Source organism: Pleurodeles waltl, chromosome 6 (assembly GCF_031143425.1).
Source record: "Pleurodeles waltl isolate 20211129_DDA chromosome 6, aPleWal1.hap1.20221129, whole genome shotgun sequence".
Taxonomy (NCBI): Eukaryota; Metazoa; Chordata; class Amphibia; order Caudata; family Salamandridae; genus Pleurodeles; species Pleurodeles waltl.
This window is the reverse complement of record NC_090445.1, coordinates 419251169-419269889: the sequence shown is the minus strand read 5'-3', so window position 1 is coordinate 419269889 and position 18721 is coordinate 419251169. Positions and strand designations below refer to the sequence as shown.

Below are 18721 nucleotides of genomic sequence, written 5' to 3'. Positions count from 1 at the left end.
ACATATGCCCTCACATATGCCTGGATGCACCCAGCTTTAGGGGTGACTTACACCTGGCACATACAGTGACAGGGGCCCTGGCAAACAGGGGTGTGTGACAGGTAATGTTTTCAATTTAGCCTGCACAAACACACACAGTCTGCAATGGCAGCACTGTGTGGGTTAGGCGAGGGGCCCCTCAGGGTGGTCCTCAGAGACCTTCCTTAGTACCCCTGCCCTATGTCCCAGGGGTACCATTTTCTTAGGACCTAAAGTTGTAGATAAAGAATTTGCCAACTGTGCAGGTTTGGGGAAATAGATCTGGCACTGGGGACCTGTTTGGCAGGAACCCAGGGCACTAACAGTCGAAGTCACATAAAAAAACTGGCAAAAAGTGTGTGCTAACCATGCCAAAAAGGGTGCTTTCCTACATCATTCTGAGAGTTTGCTCTGGACAGTTTTGGGGTTACTAGAGATGCTTTTTTGACTTTAGTGCTACCTGCTGTGTTGTATGCAGTCTCCAGGAATCATGAATTTGGACCTATTTCTCTTATAGGCACTGAAGATATTTTCAATGTCGAAAATCAGTTGGTTCAAATGGAGCACCGAAAGAGGACATGCCTTCGGCTATGGGCTTTCAATCCTTCTTCGGCATCAAATTTACTTTTCAGGTTGAATCTCCTTATGTCCAGAGACAGGCTTTCAGGAGCCCTTAAGTGACGGGAGTCTAGACTTAGAGGGAATATACTCAAATTTGTTAGTGTGTGGCTTGTGCTACGAATGACCCTCCTGTACAGGCTGCATCTTGGTACCTATGTGGAACTGTTCTGGAGCCAATAAAAAATGTGGTTTGGTCCCATGATAGCCTGATCAATATATTGGTTCCTCTTGGTTCGTAACCCTGGAGAACTACAAGAGTCCTTGTCGGTATCACTGTCCCCAAAGCTACCAAAGTTGGATCTTTCAGTTCCCTAGCAGTGTAGTAATGTCATTGCAATCACAATATTTACACTTGCAAATGAAGGTGTAAATTCAAAGAAGGCACAGTTTACGTATCCAAAGCTCAACGGATTGTGCCAACTTTTTGCAACAAACCCAAAAGGAGCATTTTCCATTCCTCACCAAACGCAGTCTGACATACGATCTGGACGAGAGTACACAGCCTTTCATATTTGTTAGCGATTAATGAGTTGATTTGATGACTTTTGTATTTGCAATGGAGTGCGATGCCCTGCAGAGTTGATGATGTTCGTCAGTACCATCTATCTTTGTTGCTGTGTGTAAAGTAAAAAAAATTCAGATCTGAGCACCAAATTTTAGCTCCAAACCAGATAGAAGAAAAAAAATGACATAAGGTGGAGTCTGCATGATGATACCTCATGGGTTTCAAATACATGATCACAGGTCATTCTTGAACCCAAACTAAAGTTGAAGTAAACAACGTATTCAATTCCGAACCCAATGCTAGATGGCAAGATACTGCACGGCATGTGATCTACAACAAAATAAGTTTCAAACAAGCTTCCATTCATAATCCAAGTGGCAGAAAATAAGTTGCTCCTGATACACGTGGAAAACCAAGATGCAATGTACAAGAAAATCCAGCTATCACAGTACATTGCTGCAGTAAAATCTGCCAGTAAGCCAGACCTCCCACTTGTTCTTCCCAAAACAAGACCAACATCCCTGTAGGAAAAGAAACGCCGGAAAAATACACAGTAAAACACAGACAACATTGCTTCTCACCTGACGGATGAGAGAGGCATAGGTAAAGGGTGGCCGGACATCAGCATTTTTATAAAACTCATGATTCTGTGCAAGTTCTGAAAAAAAGAGCAAGGGAGAGATGGAGAACGTGAGTGAGATACTATGAAATGCTGGTTCTCCTCATGATTATTTTGTTCTTCAAGTTAAAAACCACTATAGTCATTCTCCCACCGGTGAGGGCACCCGAGAAACACATTTACAAAAATGCAAAACTGGACATGTGTTGGTTGCACCCCATGGGGTCTATCCTCCACTCACCAATTAATGGGCATTATCTAAAAAAAATGTAATTTGAGTGACAATGAAAATGTCACTTACCCAGTGTACATCTGTTCGTGGCATTAGTCGCTGCAGATTCACATGTTTGGCACAGTCCGCTGCCTGGTGTTGGGCTCGGAGTATTACAAGTTGTTTTTCTTCGAAGAAGTCTTTTTTGGTCACGGGACCGAAGGACTCCTCCCTCTTCGGCTCCATTGCGCATGGGCGTCGACTCCATCTTAGATTGTTTTCCCCGCAGAGGGTGAGGATGGAGTTGTTTGCTATAAATAGTGCCCATGCAATGGAGTGAATATGTATGTACGTTAAGAGTTTATAATAATTATTTACAAATGTACAGAAGTTTAAGATTTATGATCTACTTCTAAACGGCTACAGGCTTCCCGGGGAGGTGGGAGGGTACATGTGAATCTGCAGCGACTAATGCCACGAACAGATGTACACTGGGTAAGTGACATTTTCAGTTCGATGGCATATGTTGCTGCAGATACACATGTTTGGCACAGACTATAAAGCAGTTACCTCCCCTAAAAGCGGTGGTTTAGCCTGTAGGAGTTGAAGTAGTTTGGAATAATGTTCTTAGTACAGCTTGGCCCACTGTAGCTTGTTGTGCATTTAGTACGTCTACACAGTAGTGTTTAGTAAACGTATGAGGCGTAGACCAGGTTGCAGCCTTACATATTTCGCTCATAGGAATGTTTCCTAGAAAGGCCATTGTAGCACCTTTCTTTCTGGTTGAGTGTGCCTTTGGTGTAATAGGCAATTCTCTTTTGGCTTTAAGATAGCATGTTTGAATACATCTGACTATCCATCTAGCAATGCCTTGTTTAGAGATTGGATTTCCTATGTGTGGTTTTTGAAAAGCTATGAACAGTTGTTTTGTTTTCCTGATTAGCTTTGTTCTGTCAATGTAGTACATTAGTGCTCTTTTGATGTCTAATGTATGTAGTGCCCTTTCAGCCACGGAATTTGGTTGTGGGAAGAACACTGGCAATTCTACTGTTTGATTTAAATGGAATGGTGAGATTACTTTTGGCAGAAATTTTGGATTTGTTCTTAGAACTATTTTATTGTTGTGTATTTGAATAAATGGTTCTTGTATGGTAAATGCCTGTATTTCACTTACTCTTCTGAGGGATGTGATTGCAATGAGAAATGCGACTTTCCAGGTTAGATATTGCATTTCACAGGAATGCATGGGTTCGAAAGGTGGACCCATGAGTCTTGTTAAGACGATGTTAAGATTCCATGAAGGAACTGGTGGTGTTCTTGGTGGTATAATTCTTTTTAGCCCTTCCATGAATGCTTTAATAACTGGTATTCTAAATAGAGACGATGAATGAGTAGTTTGTAGGTAAGCAGATATTGCTGCGAGGTGTATTTTTATAGATGAAAAAGCGAGATTTGCTTTTTGCAAATGTAGTAAGTATCCTACTATGTCTTTCGTAGAGGCATGTAATGGTTGTATTTGATTGGCATGGCAGTAGTAAACAAATCTTTTCCACTTAGATGCATAGCAGTGTCTAGTGGAAGATTTTCTAGCTTGTTTTATGACCTCCATGCATTCTTGTGTGAGGTCTAAGTGTCCGAATTCTAGGATTTCAGGAGCCAAATTGCCAGATTCAATGATGCTGGGTTTGGATGCCTGATCTGTTGTTTGTGTTGTGTTAACAGATCTGGTCTGTTGGGTAGTTTGACATGCGGTACTAGTGAAAGGTCTAGTAGAGTTGTATACCAAGGTTGTCTTGCCCATGTGGGTGCTATCAGTATGAGTTTGAGTTGGTTTTGACTCAACTTGTTTACTAGATATGGAAGGAGAGGGAGAGGGGGAAAAGCGTATGCAAATATCCCTGACCAACTCATCCATAGAGCATTGCCTTGTGATTCGCGGTGTGGGTACCTGGATGCGAAGTTTTGGCATTTTGAGTTTTCTTTTGTTGCGAACAAATCTATCTGGGGTATTCCCCAAATTTGAAAGTACTTGTTCAGAACTTGGGGGTGAATTTCCCATTCGTGGACTTGTTGGTGGTCTCGCGAAAGGTTGTCTGCTAGTTGGTTTTGTATTCCTGGAATAAATTGTGCTATTAGGCGAATGTTGTTGTGAATCGCCCACTGCCAAATTTTTTGTGTTAGGAGGCACAATTGTGTTGAGTGTGTTCCTCCTTGTTTATTTAAATAATACATTGTTGTCATGTTGTCTGTTTTGACAAGAATGTATTTGTGTGTTATTATGGGTTGGAAGGCTTTTAACGCTAGAAATACTGCTAACAGTTCTAGGTAATTGATATGAAATTTTGTTTGGTGTATATCCCATTGTCCTTGAATGCTGTGGTGATTGAGGTGTGCTCCCCACCCTGTCATGGAAGCATCTGTTGTTATAACGTATTGAGGCACTGGGTCCTGAAATGTCCGCCCTTTGTTTAAATTTTTGCTGTTCCACCATAGAAGCGAGAGGTATGTTTGGCGGTCTACCAACACCAGATCTTGAAGTTGACCCTGTGCCTGTGACCATTGTGATGCTAGACACTGTTGTAAGGGTCGCATGTGTAGTCTTGCGTTTGGGACAATGGCTATGCATGATGACATCATGCCTAGAAGTTTTAGCACAAATTTTGCTTGTATCTTTTGGTTTGGAAACATAGCACTTATTACCTTGTGGAATGCCTGCACTCTTTGTGGACTTGGAGTGGCAATTCCTTTTGATGTGTTGATGGTTGCTCCTAGATATTGTTGTGTCTGACACGGTTCTAGGTGTGATTTTGTATAGTTGATGGAAAACCCCAGTTTGTGAAGGGTTTGTATGACACATGTGGTGTCGTTTGCGCATTTTTTTACTGTGTTGGTCTTGATTAGCCAATCGTCTAGGTAAGGGAACACATGTATCTGTTGTCTCCTGATGTGTGCTGCTACTACTGCTAGACATTTTGTGAACACTCTTGGTGCAGTTGTTATTCCGAATGGCAACACTTTGAATTGGTAATGTATTCCTTTGAATACGAACCGTAGGTACTTTCTGTGAGAAGGGTGTATTGGTATATGAAAGTACGCATCCTTTAGGTCTAATGTGGTCATGTAATCTTGCTGTTTGAGCAGTGGAATGATGTCTTGTAGTGTGACCATGTGAAAATGGTCCGATATGATGTAGGTATTTAGTGTCCTGAGATTTAATATTGGTCTTAATGTTTTGTCTTTTTTTGGAATTAGAAAGTACAGGGAGTAAACTCCTGTGTTTTTTTGTTGTACTGGTACTAACTCTATTGCATCCTTTTGCAGTAGTGCTTGAACTTCTAGTCCTAAAAGTTTTAAATGTTGTGGTGACATTTTGCGTGTTTTGGGAGGGATGTTTGGTGGGAATTTGTGGAATTTTATGCAATAGCCATGTTGGATTATTGCTAATACCCAATTGTCTGTTGTAGTCTGTTGCCAAGATTGGTAGAATTGGCTTAGTCTTCCCCCCACTGGTGTTGAGTGAAGGGGTTGCGTGACTTGAAAGTCACTGTTTAGGTGGAGGTGTTTTTGGAGTCTGGAATCTTCCCCTACTCCTTGGGAATTGACCCCCTCTATATCCCCTGAAACCTCCCCTTTGGAAGGAACCCTGATATGGTGTGGTTCTTGTTTGTTGGCTGGTGGTGTCTGTGGGTTGGCCACGAAACCCCCCTCTAAATGGAGTTTTTCTAAAAGAGCCTCTGCTCTGCGGGGAGTAGAGTGCGCCCATGGCCTTGGCCGTGTCTGTGTCCTTTTTAAGTTTTTCAATGGCTGTGTCCACTTCAGGGCCAAAAAGTTGTTTTTCGTTGAAGGGCATATTAAGGACAGCCTGCTGGATTTCAGGTTTGAAGCCTGAAGTGCGGAGCCAAGCGTGTCTCCTTATGGTGACAGCAGTGTTGACTGTTCTCGCTGCAGTATCTGCTGCGTCCAGTGAAGAGCGGATTTGATTGTTTGAGATCGTTTGTCCCTCTTCAACTATTTGCTGCGCCCTTTTTTGGTATTCTTGGGGAAGATGGTCTACGAGAAGTTGCATCTCATCCCAGTGAGTGCGGTCATATCTGGCCAGCAGCGCTTGAGAATTTGCGATGCGCCACTGGTTGGCTGCCTGTGATGCTACTCTTTTTCCTGCCGCATCAAATTTTCTGCTTTCTTTGTCCGGAGGTGGGGCGTCGCCAGATGTATGGGAATTTGCTCTTTTGCGAGCTGCCCCTACTACTACGGAGTCAGGTGGTAACTGCGAAGTAATAAACACTGGATCTGTGGGTGGTGGTTTGTATTTTTTATCCACCCTTGGGGTGATGGCTCTTGATTTTACGGGCTCTTCAAAAATTTGTTTTGCGTGCCGTAACATCCCCGGTAGCATTGGGAGACATTGATATTGGCTATGTGTAGCCGAGAGGGTGTTAAATAAAAAATCATCCTCTATAGGATCGGAATGCAGTTGGACATTGTGGAATTCTGCAGCCCTAGCCACCAGTTGTGAGTATGAGGTACTGTCCTCTGGCGGTGACGGCTTTGTAGGGTATGAATCTGGATCATTGTCCGGCACTGGGGTGTCGTATAGGTCCCAAGCGTCTTGATCCGGATTATCTTGACTTATGGTAGTTTGCGCTGGTGAGTGCATTTGTGGCGGTGTTTGTGCCGGCGATGCCTGTTGTAGTGGAGAGGGCGGAGGCGTGACTTTTTTAACCACTTTGGCTTGTGGTTGTGCGTCATCCTTGAGGAGACTGATCCTTCTTTTCTTCATTATTGGGGGAAGGGTTGATATCTTCCCTGTGTGTTGCTGGATGTACAGTCTCTTTTGTGTGTAGTCTGATTCTACACTTTGGAGCTCTTGTCCAAATCTGTGCATCTGGCCACTTATTCCTTGTTCCTCTGAGTAGGATGAAGGTGTGGTATTTTTCGGCGCCGAGAGAGAATCTTTTTTCGGTTTCGGCACCAACAGAATTTTTGTTCCTTTCGGCATGGATTCTCGGTGCCGATGTTTTTCGGTGCCGGTATCTTGTTTTTGTCTCTCGGAGCCGCTTTCTCGGCTCCGAGGTTGCTCCATGGCGGTCCCTCGACCGGAGTCGGGTGTCTTCGCTATGGGCGTGCCCTTTTTCGGCGCCTTCGACGGGTCGCCTGTTTTATGGGTCGAGCCATGGCCTGTTGGCAGTGGCGTCCCCTGGGCTTTCGTTTTGTCGATGGTTTTACTTTTCGACGTCTTACTCACAGTTTGTTGCTGTTGTTCGACGTCGGAGTCTCCGGATTCTGAGTCCGGAACCGAGAATGTTTCCTCTTCGTCGTCGAAACGTTGTTTTGCCGGCGTGGACGCCATTTGTAGACGCCTGGCTCTTCGGTCCCGGAGTGTTTTTCTGGACCGGAAGGCTCGACAGGCCTCACAGGTATCCTCCTTGTGTTTGGGGGACAAGCACAAGTTACAGACCAAGTGCTGATCTGTATAAGGATACTTACTGTGACATTTTGGGCAGAAACGGAACGGGGTCCATTCCATCGGCTTCGATGTCGCACGCGGTCGGGCCGACCAGGCCCCGATGGGGGAATCGAAGCTACCCCAAAGTCTTCCGATGATCGGTGTCGATGTACCTAACTATCCCGATACCGAACGGAACGATACCGACGCTTTCTTCCGAGATTCTGACTAACTTTCCGAACCGAAACACGGAGCGAAAAGGAATACGTCCGAACCCGACAGCGGAAAAAAACAATCTAAGATGGAGTCGATGCCCATGCACAATGGAGCCGAAGAGGGAGGAGTCCTTCGGTCCCGTGACCAAAAAAGACTTCTTCGAAGAAAAACAACTTGTAATACTCCGAGCCCAACACCAGGCAGCGGACTGTGCCAAACATGTGTATCTGCAGCAACATATGCCATCGAACATATGGTTACATTCCTGTTAGATGCCAAATTTACTCACTTCACTCACCAGTTAGTCAAGCAGTCAGCGCTTACTCTAGGAGATGCTAAAGTGTTAGAATGACATACTAAATGACACAAACTCAATGTCCAGCCTGTTCCATTACTTCTAAAGATATAGGTCTTTCTTTACAAGTAGGTAATATTCTCAGGGTATCCTCAGCTTTAGGATTCGGTACAGGGGCGGCTCCTCCATTAGGGCAGAGGAGCATACCCCTGCCCCCCCCGCTTTAAGCAGCTTCAGGATTGGCCGCAGGGCAGGCTGGGAGCCTGTGCCTGCAGCGAGGCGGAGGAGCTGAGTGATGCGGAGAGGAGCGAGTTAAGTGGTTTTTTAAAAAATTTAATAAATTTCAATGTTTATTCCCTCCCCCCTGCGTGCCGCCCCACCCCTTCCACGCCCCACGAGCCACTCCTGATCAAGAATACAACATTATATTAAGTTTGCCATTACATGACTTCCCTTTGGCCTGATTTCTAAGTGGACCTGGGCTCAAGCTGGGGCAACTCAGTGTGTTTGAATTCAGTTGACAACCAGGAAGCCCATAGTTATTCAAGCTCTAGAAGAAAGGTGCCAATAGGGAGCAAAAAGATGGTGGGAGAGGGCTCGTGAGGAAGACTGAGAACCCAGCTAGAGGCTCAAGTGATCCTAATTAATGCAGGCCAACTGGGTCGTAGATGTTAAGAGCACCCACACTGGTAACCCCTGGGAGTACCAAATTTTATATGTGCATCTCAGAACTGGCCTGTCTCTGTAGATGTTTCTGGTTTCACCAACTGGACCCACAAATTAACAGCAATCACTGGGCAGTCAAATCAGTGAACAACTGCAGCTTTAATCACGGAGTGGTTATGACTAGCCAAACTGTTCTTGAATTGAGGTGATAGGTTCCAGCTACCTACAGTGTCCCTGAGCAGATGGGACTCCTCCCATTGATTGATCAAGCCTCCTAAGGGGTAGGGAATGGTACCAGGTAGGTTCAGAATGATACATGCTTCTCAAGCTCTCAATCCTTGGGCTTTACAGGCTTTACCCTATAGTCTTGCAGCTGTGTAATTCGAGAACTTTGGCCACATGAGCTGGAAAGTCCCTATGGCTCCTGGGTAGCATACTTGATTGAGGAGTCCTGCATGCAGGCTTTGATCAGATTAGTCTCGCTCTTTGCCCTCCTATCAGTAGGCAATTCAGTTTTTCCTGGGTATGGTGCAGCAGTAGGACTTCTTCTAGAGTTCTGGCTTAATTCTACCTTAAGGGGGAACAGCACTAGCAAGTTTCTATCCCTCTCAAATATTCCATGAGACAAACTAAAACTAAACCTAGCCAAGAAACCAATATTTATTCTGAGTTATATTCACTGATGTGAGTCAGCAGCAACAAAAAGGTCACCTTAATTTAAGGCATATGCACCAACCCCGCCCCCCCACCACTTTCCACTCACCCATCAAAACTGCCAGCATCTCCATGGTTTTTCTTGATGCAAAGGAGATGAAGGTTTGTATCTAACCAGTCATTATATTTTTGTACATAGAAATGTGTATATGTCTACAGGAATCTGTAGCAAAATTCCTCTGCTTGCTGGGAAACTCAAGATACTATAGAGCAGTGGTTCCCAACCTTTTGACTTCTGTGGATCTCCACTTTATCAATACTGGAACCCGGGGACCCCCATGAAATCAATATTAGAATCCGGGGGACCCCCAACTCAGTGATTACTGAAAGCTGGGGACTTAGGGCCAGATGTAGCAAGCAGTTTTGCCCATTCTGTGTCTATGGGAAAATGTGTTCGTACATATGGCCCTTAATCTGTTAATATTTTTTTATTGTCTCAGCAGTCACAGACCCGCCGAGGAGGCTTCGCGGACCCCCAGGGGTCCCCGGACCATAGGTTGGGAGCCACTGCTATAGAGGAGGAGGGATAGGCAGCTTTAAATAAAGTTGTGGACAAAACTGACTTAGCATAGAGTGATGGACCTTGCCCACCAGACACAGCTAGAGTTTCAAAGCAGGGACTCGGGTTGTAACATTTACAAAACTGGGAACCTGCAAAAGCATGCCACCCTGTTCCCCAATGCTTTCTCCCCCAAGAGAGGTGGCAACACATGTTTTGAAGGCTTATAAAGGCTATGCTCCAAACAATGGTTCATCATTTATGATATAAACATTATTTCAATTAAGAGCAGATTAGCAGTACAAATACTATGAGAAGACAATCCCCTCTGTTTCCTAAACATCCAAAAACATGTGTATGGGAATTACACTGAGCCATATGTAAGCACCATTTCATCATGAAAATGGTCTCTCTTGGTCCCACATCCACCAAGGATTCATGTAACTCAACACTATGGACTCAACATCCCACTGAGAATGTAAGCACTTCAGTTACAAGAGAATTGGAGTATTTTATCAGGAAGAAAACAATTGGTGCTTTATTCTCCAGGTGGACTATATCTAGCAAAAAGTCTATGACTTGTCGACTACAACGAGATGCCATTTATCATCACTGTCCAATGGTGTTAGGGCCAGCAAGCAGCCTCAACTATGGGAGGAGTGCACCATGTAATCAGCACAGAATTTCTAGTGTATCAGTAGATTTTTAAATCCACAGTGGGAAACTGAACTGGGCAGATGTAGCTTTTCCTGGCCCGTGAGGACCACAGTTTGGGCCCAGCCATATGCAAATCCGTCTTGACCCTGCTCTCCAAACAGTCCTGCCCAAACTGCCAGGCCTTGGTCCAGAAACAAGCATCCTGGGACCGGTTTCAAGGTATCACCCCTCATTGGCCAGGCTAGTTTGAATCCGGTGGCTCAATGTACAGCTCTGGCGGTTGGTAAGCCTGCACTGCCTTACTTTGTGAAAAGCACCTGGGACTACAATAGACTGCTCGCCCTACTGAACACTGCAGAGTAAAGTGTACAAATGGAGTAACTTAACTACCACACTAGGGTGAATTAGTACCAGACACCCTAGGACACTAATGGTAAAAAACAGTTACTTATGAGAAAACAACCTATTAACCATGGACTGCCCAAGACGGGTAGTCAATGGATTTCGTTTTGCACCCAGTAGCGCTATTTAGCCTTTGCAGAAACTCTCCCCATTTTTCCACAGGGGGAAACTGAGGAACAGTGAGCTCAAGTCCTTTGTTTAGGATCACATATAGTGGGCCACATATTATAATCATATGTTGGGAGTCAGGATTAAAACTGAAACTTCTCGATTCCCCAAAAGGCAACTTATCCACTAGACAGGTTACTGGAACTTGCCACACTGAAATGCATTGTCAAAATCACCTTCAATTCGAACTCATGTTTTGTCAACATACTTCCCCTCACTACAGATATGTAAATACCTTCTACTTACCCAGAAATGTGCCACCAAAGAAGATCATAGAGTAAAGTGCTGGGGGAAGATTCTACAAGCTATGAAAAACAGTCCAGAGATCTTGGTTGGTGAAAAAGTTAAATAATAGTCATGGAAGGATTAGGTCACTTACCCTATAAACATCTGTTCGCGGCATGTCGTGCTGTAGATTCACATGCTCTGCATACTTCTGCTATCTAGTGTTGGGTCAGGGTGTGTACAAGTTGTTTTTCTTCAAAGAAGCTGTTGGAGTCAAGAGGTAAAGTGGCCCCTCCTCTCAGTGATAGTACACATGGGCATCAACTCCACTGTTAAGACTGTTTACCCCGCAGTCGGGTGAGAAAGAACTGTGAATAGAATGTTAGAAAGAGCTGTCCATGCATATGAAGTGTAATATAATACTGCAACGGCCACAGATGTCAGGGGAGGGGAGCGGGTGCATGTGAATCTACAGCACTACATTCCGCGAACAGATGTTTACAGTGTAAGTAAAATAAGCCATTTGATGGCATGTGTGGCTGTAGATACACATGCTCTGCATAGACTGTAAAGCAGTGCTCTCCAAAAGTGGTGGCTAAACCGTGGGTGTTGCAGTTGTTTGAAAAAGAGTACAAAGCACAGCTTGTCCAACATTTGCTTGTTGTCTTGCTTGATAAAATATCCACTCAACAGTGTTTAGTAAATGTGTGCAGATTTGACTATGTGGCTGCTTTGCAAATGTCAGCTATTGGTATGTTACCTGAGAAAGCCATAGATGCTCCTTTTTTACGAGTTGAGTGTGCTCTAGGGGGTATGGGTAGAACTCTTTTAGCTTTAGCGTAGCTAGATTGAATACATTTATTTAATCCATCTTGAAATACCTGCTTTAGATATAGCCTTCCCTGTGTGTGGAGGTCAGAAAGCAACTAAGAGTTGTTTAGTTTTATGAAAATCTTTAGTTCTAGCAATATAGTACATTAATGCTGTTTTAACATCTAAGGTATGTAGAGCACTTACTGCAACTGATCAGGTTGTGGAAAGAAAACCGGTTATTCAACTGATTGATTGAGGTGGAACGTGGAAACAACCTTTGGAAGAAATTTTGGGTTGGTACGAAGGACTACCCTATCTTTATGGATTTGGGAAAAAAAGGTTCCTCCGAGGTGAATGCCTAAAGCTCACTCACACGTCTTAGTGAAGTGACTGCTACCAAAAATGCTACTCCCAAGATAGAAACTGGAGTGGACAGTAATGCAATAAGTCTAGTAAATACAAAGTTCCTAATTGGTGCTGGAGGTACCCTAGGTGCAATTATCCTTTTAAGACCTTCCCTAAATGCCTTAATGACAGGTATTTTAAATAATGTTAAGTGTTGTCTATTTTGTAGATACGCCACTACTACCGCAAGGTGTAATCGAACTGAAGTGTACGCTAACCCACAAGTTTGTAAATGGAATAAATAGCAGAAAATATTTTGAATAGTTGCATTAAAACAACTCAATCTGTTTTGACAATAAAGAACAAACCTTTTCCATGTAGCCACATAGCATGCTGTAGTTGTGTGTTTGCTTGCTTCCTTAAGAATGCACATGCAATCTGGAGGTAATTGTAACTATCCAAACTCTATGACCTCAGAAACTCAATTAGGAAGATTGAATTCTTTTGGATTTGGGTGTCTGATTTCTCCGTGGTTCTGAGTGAGAAGGTTCGGGCGTAGACAAAGCTTGTTGTGTGGAACTACTACAAGTTTGACTAGTGTTGTGAACTATGGTTGTCATGCCCAAGTGGTAGCTACCAAAATGAGTGTGAGAGGGGTCTGTCTGAGCTTCCTCAGCACAAATGGAAGCAGAGGGAGAGTTGGGAAAGTGTAGGCAAATATCCCTGACTAGCTCATCATTAGAGCACTGCCCTTGGACAGTGGGTGTGGGAACCTGGAGGTGACGTTTGGGCAATTTGAGTTGTTTGCTGTTGCATACAGATCTATGTGTGGAAACCCCCACCAATGGAAATATATATGTAGGACTTGGGAGTGGAGTTTCCATTCGTAGACTTGTTGCCGCATCCTGCTGAGTCAAATCGCTTGAGATAGTTGAGATAATTGTAGACAGAGTGCCCCCTCTCCTTGTTTCTGCAAATAAAACAAGGCTGTTGTGTTGTTCGACCGGACTAAGACAATCCAGAAACGTTTTGAGTGCTAGCTGAATAGCTTGGAATTCCAAGTAACTGATGTGTAGAGATTGCTGTTTGGTGCACACAGTCCTTGTATTGAGAGGTTGGGTAGATGAGCACCCCAACCTGTGAGGGATGAGTCCGCTATGACAGTGATCTGGGAAAAAGGGTCTAAAAACAGCCGCCCTTTTGTCAGATTTTGTGTTCCACCATTGCAGAGAGTTGTGAGTGTAGCTGTTTACCAACACTAAATCCTGTATCTGACCCTGTGCTTGAGATCATTGACTCGCCAGACACTCCCAAAGGAGACGATTGTGTAGCTGTGCATGTGGCACTATTGCAATACAAGATGACATCATCCCTAGTATTCTCTGTACTGTCTTAACTGGAATCTGTTGATTGGGGTATACCTGTTGCAGCAGAGTTGTTATATTTTGGATCCCGAGTGCATTTGGGTAGAATAACCCTTACTGCGTGTTTAGAACAGCTCCTAGATATGGTGTATCGGAGATGGTTGGCGATGAGATTTTTGCACGATGATGGTAAATCCTAACTGGTGAAGGAGATGCAGCATTGTCAGTGTATGCTGTAGACACTGCTGGAGTAAACTGGACTTAATGAGCCAGTCATCCAGATACTGGAAGACATGAATACTTTGTCTGCACAGATGTGCTGTGACTACCGCAAGGCATTTTGTGAAAACATAAGGTGCAATTGTTACTCCAAAAGGGAGCACCTTGAACTGATAATGCCTTCCTTGTATGATGAATCTGAGGTATTTTCTGTGTGCTGGGTGTATTGGGATAGGGAAACATGCATCCTTTAAATCTAATGTAGACATGAAGTCTTCTTGCTGCAATAAAGGTATCACATCTTGGTGTGTGACCATATGAAAGTGTTCCGACAGGATGTAGTGATTTAATGGTCTGAGATCTAGAATTGGTCGAGGTGAACCGTCCTTTTTGGGAATAAGGAAGTATATTGAATATACTCCTGTTCCTTTTTAGTGAATGGGAACTAGCTCTATTCTGAAGGAGAGCCTGTACTTACTGATTTAACAGTTGTAAATGTTCTACAGAGAGTTTGTGTTTTCTGAGTGGTACGTTTGGAGTGTGTTGATTAGCTCCAGGCAACAACCATGTTGGATAAAAATATCTAACACCCACCGGTCTGTTGTTATGTTTGGACAGTTTTTTATTTTTTTTCCCCTATATGTTCCTCTGTAAAACTCTCTAGAAGGGGATGCTGAATGGTGTAGCATTTGAAACTACCAGGGTGTCTTTTGGAATTTGACCTCTTATGTAAGCAGGATCGGAACGGGTCTCCCTTATATATTTTTTTAATCAACTCTAGGTGTAATTATGCTAGCATGGACATGTTGCCCGCATGCTGTGTCCATACCCTTCAGCATGTGCAGGTATTGACAAGCCCTATTGGTGGAGGAAAGAGTTTCAAATAAAAAAACATCCACTATAGGGTCCTTGTGTAATGGGACCTGATGATATGCAGCTGCCCTAGCTACTAATTCATTAAAAGATGTGGTGTCATCTGGTGGAGATGGTGTAGTTGGGTATAGTTCTCAGTCTGTATCACCTGGTGGATCAATGTCATATGTGTCCCAAAGGGTCTAATGGTGGCTGTTGTGCGTCATCCCCCCGTGATCTCCTACATAGGATTGTGGAGATCTTTGTGGAGTTCCCCCATTATATCTTCTAAATCGGATTGTGAGTGGTGTGGTGAAGAAGATGGAGGTGAAGGAGAGGGTGGTAAAGGCAGAGGAATTGGACTGGTGGCAATGTTTTTTTTCTTTTCCTTAGGAGGTGTTGGTAAATCAATGGCCTCCTCAAATGAAGACTTGTGTAGATGGAGTTGGTCTCAGCTTTGATGATTTTACAATGATCCGACCAGTATTAGGCTGAATATGTTTGGTCTTTTGTTTCAGATCGAGTTTCTCATCCATAGTCTGTCAAATAGGCTTTAGTGCCAAAACAGTCAGTTTGATTAGAGGTGTTGAAACTTTCAATGCTGAAGAGGCCTTGAGTTTCAGTGCAGAAATGGTCGTTGCCGATATTTTCCGAACCATAGACATTGAATTTTTGGAGTTGCTACACGGACAGGAGGCGTAGGCTTCCGTGCCGAGCCAGAGGGCGGAGCATCCTTGGCAGTTGTTCGGCACCTACCATGGCCTGACGGCAGTGGTGGCCCAGCAACCTTATGTTCAGTCGGTGCCAAATGTTTTTTGGTGAGTATGAGAGGGGTGTTTGTACTCTCCACATGCTGCACCAATGTATTTTCCTTGGTGTAACACTGGTCTCAGCCACGGAGTCGAATTCGTAATATGGAATGGAGAAGGCCTCCTCCTCTGCCGTGCAAGCTTAATGTAGCTCTGCATGCGGTTTGATGTCTTGAATCCCGAAGATGTCCAGAGTCTTTTCCAGCTCCTTGCACTACATTTCTCTTCCACACGCCAGACGATCATGCAGCGTCTTCTTCAATCAAAACTATCGACAGGCCTAACAGCTTTACTTGTCGTGGTCAGGAGACAGACAGAGTTTGCAAACCGAGTGGAGGGCTGCGTGCGGATATTTGCTGTGGCACCTCAGACAGAATCTGAAAGGTGCCCATTCCAACAGCAGTGCATTGTTTATGCGTACCGAATTGTGAAAATATAGTAAGCCCGATGGGGCAAGGCCCGAAGCCCAGGAGCGAATCTTGTTGAACCGACGAAGTGTGATTTTTTTCTTGTTTTCTACGCATGTGAAAGGAACACAAACGAAAACTATTCTGACAAGAATGGAAGTGTATGCTGGTCCAAAAGGAGCCCGAAACGGTCTCTAACTGGAGCACCGAAGAACACATCCGAACCCGACAACAGAAAAAAAACACTAACAATGGAGTTGATGACATGCGCAGTATCACCAAGAGGAGGGGTCACTTTAGCTTGTGACTCCCACAGCTTCTTCAAAGAAAAGCAGCTTGTACACATCCGAACCTAGTCTAGATGGCAGAAGTATGCAGAGCGTGTGCAGCTACAGCCACACGTGCCATCGGACAGAAGATCACACATATCTGCATCATCGACTGGTGAAGAAACAGTATGCTAGTTAGTCAGGGACTTAGCTTTTTCTTTCAATAGATACAGGTTCTCTGGTTTCTCGAAGCAAGGGGATAATTCACAAGGTGGGAATCCATGTAGTTAATATCACAATAACTATGCTGTTAATGAAAACACAGGTGTTCTATGGCTGTCAAGAAAAGAGCTGGCCAAAGGGGAATTCGGAAGAATTATCCTCAGGTCGGTACATCTGAAATGACAGTAGGGATTAAGCATGATATACGAAGGTCTCTTTTTTAGAGGCACCACTCTGTCAGTAACAAATCCCTCCCCCATTTTTCATGCTGACTGGTGTCCCTCAGATGCTGAGGTCAAGGCTCTGGTTGCATCTGTGTACACGGACTTGTGTTTCTCCAGAGAAGATGGGCTTTCAGTCTTACTCGAGGAGATGGGCTTGTGGTCTACAAAGAGAAGATACACTTGTGGTCCCACCCGATCAAATGAGCTTGGGGTCTCACATGAGGAAATGGTCTGGTTGTCTCACTTCAGAAGACGGAGTGGCAGTTTCCTCAAACCCAAAGGAGATGGGCTGGCAGTCTCACCTGAGGATGTATGCTTGCAGTCTCACCTGAGGAGATGGGTGTGCAGAATTTATCGGAGTTCCTCCTGCGGATGGGTCCCATGTTGTGCAAGGTGGAAGAGCTGATGACTGAAGGACCCTGCCTAAGGGGAGTGATTGGTGCTGTGGCTGAGGTAGGAGGGTGAGGTAATCCATCAGGGTAGGTATCAGAGCAGCTTTTTGTAAGAGTTGCACTGGATACGAGGTTCAGCTGCAAGGAACAGAGAAAAGCAAGGATACAAATTAAATTCATTAACCATTAGCAAGACCTGCCTGTAAAGCACCAATCTCCAAGAGACACCAGCAAATCAGGGGAAAAGAGTATTCCCTGCAAACCCTGAGACACGGCCCTACACTCCCATGGGAAAACTTCCACCCTACCACCTTACAGAACAGAGAAGGAAACACCACCCTACTATACAAGTTGGAACAGGCTCCACCCTGCATACCAGGAGCAGAGACACCACTCTACAGACCAGGGGATGAAACCCTTACTAAACAATTTAGAGAAATATACCACCCTTACAGACCAGGGGAATAAACCCTCACCATACAAAGCAAGGAAGAAACTGGTCATGCTCAAAAGGGGAAGAGAGACACACTACAGCTTAAGAAAAGGACTTACCCTAGAAAACTCACTTTTCAACACAGACTAACAAATGGAGAATGGAAAGGATATCCAGGATCAAAAAGCATGCAACTACTCCAGCCCTAAGAAATACCAATTAATCTGATACCAAGTGCACTGGTCTGTCAGCACTATAGAGGAGATGAACACCCAAGATCAGACAAATAGAATCACATCTGTATATCTGTCCAGGGATTACGATGTCAGGAAAAATCAATACATCTGCATCTATCAGCCAAGACATGATCCAACCTGTGCAGCAAAGAAACCTCAATAAGCAGTAACTCACTTCCAGGATGAACAACAATTTCCACCAACTAAGAAGAGTGTTGTTTCTAGACCAACGATAAGGTTTGGGTCACATAATTCCCATTGCTTCCTTCACCAAGAGAGGTAGAGTAACAACACTTATTGTTTTAAAGGCTTCTAAAAATATTGGTCTAAACCAATAAACCTTTCGATAAAGGGGAGGTCAGCAGTGCAGATGCAATGAGAAGACAATCCACAGTGATTCCTATATTTAAAAACATTTGTATGGTAAAAATAAAAGTCCTTCCCAAGCGACCAACTTCCAAGATCAAGTAAACTAAGGGATAAAGGACAAAATACCCAACTCCTAAGAATAAGAGAGCATTATTCACTCCACAGGCACATGGAATGCCAACCCATTTCTGACATGAGACACTTTGGACCAATCAAGGGCCTTTTCACATCTTCAATGAAAAGGAGGTCCTCTGTCTGGTCTTGTTTAAATTGAAATTAGTTAAGAGTGCCTTTGAAAGGCATGGATAGAGGAATGTAATACTTACAGGTTGGCTGAAGGGCTTTGGTTCCGAGGGCCTCATGTGCAGGTGTGCCATCATTGCTTGAAGACGCTCGCTCTCCTTCGTAAGCTATTAGTCGTCCGAGAGCCAAGAGAGAGAAGCAGAAGGTGGCAGATTATTCTTTATGCTACTACACTACATTCTAAACAAGCATTCATTGAATT

At 44.1% G+C, this 18721-nt stretch overlaps 1 protein-coding gene across 3 annotated transcripts in view; it reads right to left on the bottom strand.

Moving 5' to 3' along the window:
- The window catches only part of FOXP4 (forkhead box P4), a 288966-nt gene that overhangs the window by 57192 nt on the left and 213053 nt on the right, over positions 1-18721 (bottom strand). For all 3 annotated transcript variants that reach the window (XM_069238402.1, XM_069238400.1, XM_069238401.1), the window contains exons 10-12: positions 18543-18626; positions 17115-17316; positions 1726-1802 (exon numbers count right to left, since the gene is read on the bottom strand). In XM_069238402.1, coding sequence (XP_069094503.1) covers positions 1726-1802; positions 17115-17316; positions 18543-18626 — 363 coding nt within the window. The remainder of the gene's footprint in view (positions 1-1725; positions 1803-17114; positions 17317-18542; positions 18627-18721) is intronic.